General features: G+C 39.0%; 1 protein-coding gene across 1 annotated transcript in view; it reads left to right on the top strand.

Annotated features, from left to right (window-relative positions):
* Positions 1-1,059, top strand: part of pex19 (peroxisomal biogenesis factor 19) — a 16,604-nt gene that overhangs the window by 3,755 nt on the left and 11,790 nt on the right. The window contains exon 3 of the mRNA XM_015399540.1: positions 45-207. Within this exon, the coding sequence (XP_015255026.1) occupies positions 45-207 (163 nt within the window). The remainder of the gene's footprint in view (positions 1-44; positions 208-1,059) is intronic.

The following is a 1,059-nucleotide window of genomic DNA, read 5'->3' as shown; positions in this document are numbered from 1 at the left end:
TCAGTGAGTGTTAAATGTAATTAATTAGTTTTCTCTTCATTTAGCCTCCTCTACTAGAGGATAGCAAACTTTTTGAGACCCTCTTTGAGGGGGACATGGCAGCCCAGGCCAGGGAAGAGTGGGAGAAGGCCATGACGGAGCTTGCCCAGGAGGAACCAGAACTCCTGCAGCACTTCCATAAACTCTCTGAGGCTGCAGGCAAAGTTGGTAAGAGCTGTGTTATGTTTAACATTATTCACAGTGCTTTTTAAAAGCGGGGCTACAAATCTCCTTTGATTGGATTTTTTTTTTTTGGGATTGAGCAATCCTTTTTGTCTGAATAGCGAGACCCCCATAGACTATGGTCGATTCCCAATCTGTTTACTTGTGCATTCTCGTGTGCTTGAGAAACGTCATCAGCCTCAGCACTAGTACTGTTCCAATTCACAAGAACAGCAGACCGAGAATGGACAAAGTTCCTGGATATTGTTCCCGCCCCTCTCTATTTACCCAGCATGCATCAGAGCAGACTTCTCCGTTTTTGAGATTGACAGCCGTCCCAGCATGCACTGCAGCAGCAGCAGCAGCAGCTTCCAATGGAGCGCTCACAGAGCTCAGAGTATTAAGTTAAAAGTTCTCTTTTCTGTTTCTGTTGTTCAGTAAAAGTACATTTTAAGATCATTTGAGGCAAGAAAATTACACTTTTAAGTATCACTATATGGCCCATTTACTGATTTAGTGTGTAATTTTTTTATTTTTTTGATGTTGCGTAGGGCTGGGTATTTTTGCCAAAGTCCTAAATCGATTAGATTTTGATTCATACAGTTCTAAATCAATTAATTTCCATTGGATCTGTTTTTACAATAATGAAAATGGTTCAACTGTATTTCAAAATACTCATGTATTTTATTTAGTGCTGTCAATCGATTAAATTTTTTTAATCGCGATTAATCGCATCAATGCCTGAGTTAATTTGTGGTTAATCGCATTTTAATCGCACATTTTTTTCCTGATTGAAAATCATTTAAATACTCTCGATGACATACAAAAAAATACATACAGGCTAGGTTTGTGCCAATG

The sequence above is a fragment of the Cyprinodon variegatus genome, unplaced genomic scaffold, assembly GCF_000732505.1.
Source record: "Cyprinodon variegatus isolate N-32 unplaced genomic scaffold, C_variegatus-1.0 Scaffold1023, whole genome shotgun sequence".
Taxonomy (NCBI): domain Eukaryota; kingdom Metazoa; phylum Chordata; class Actinopteri; order Cyprinodontiformes; family Cyprinodontidae; genus Cyprinodon; species Cyprinodon variegatus.
Note: the sequence above shows the minus strand (reverse complement) of the source record. Positions and strands in the feature narration are given on the sequence as shown.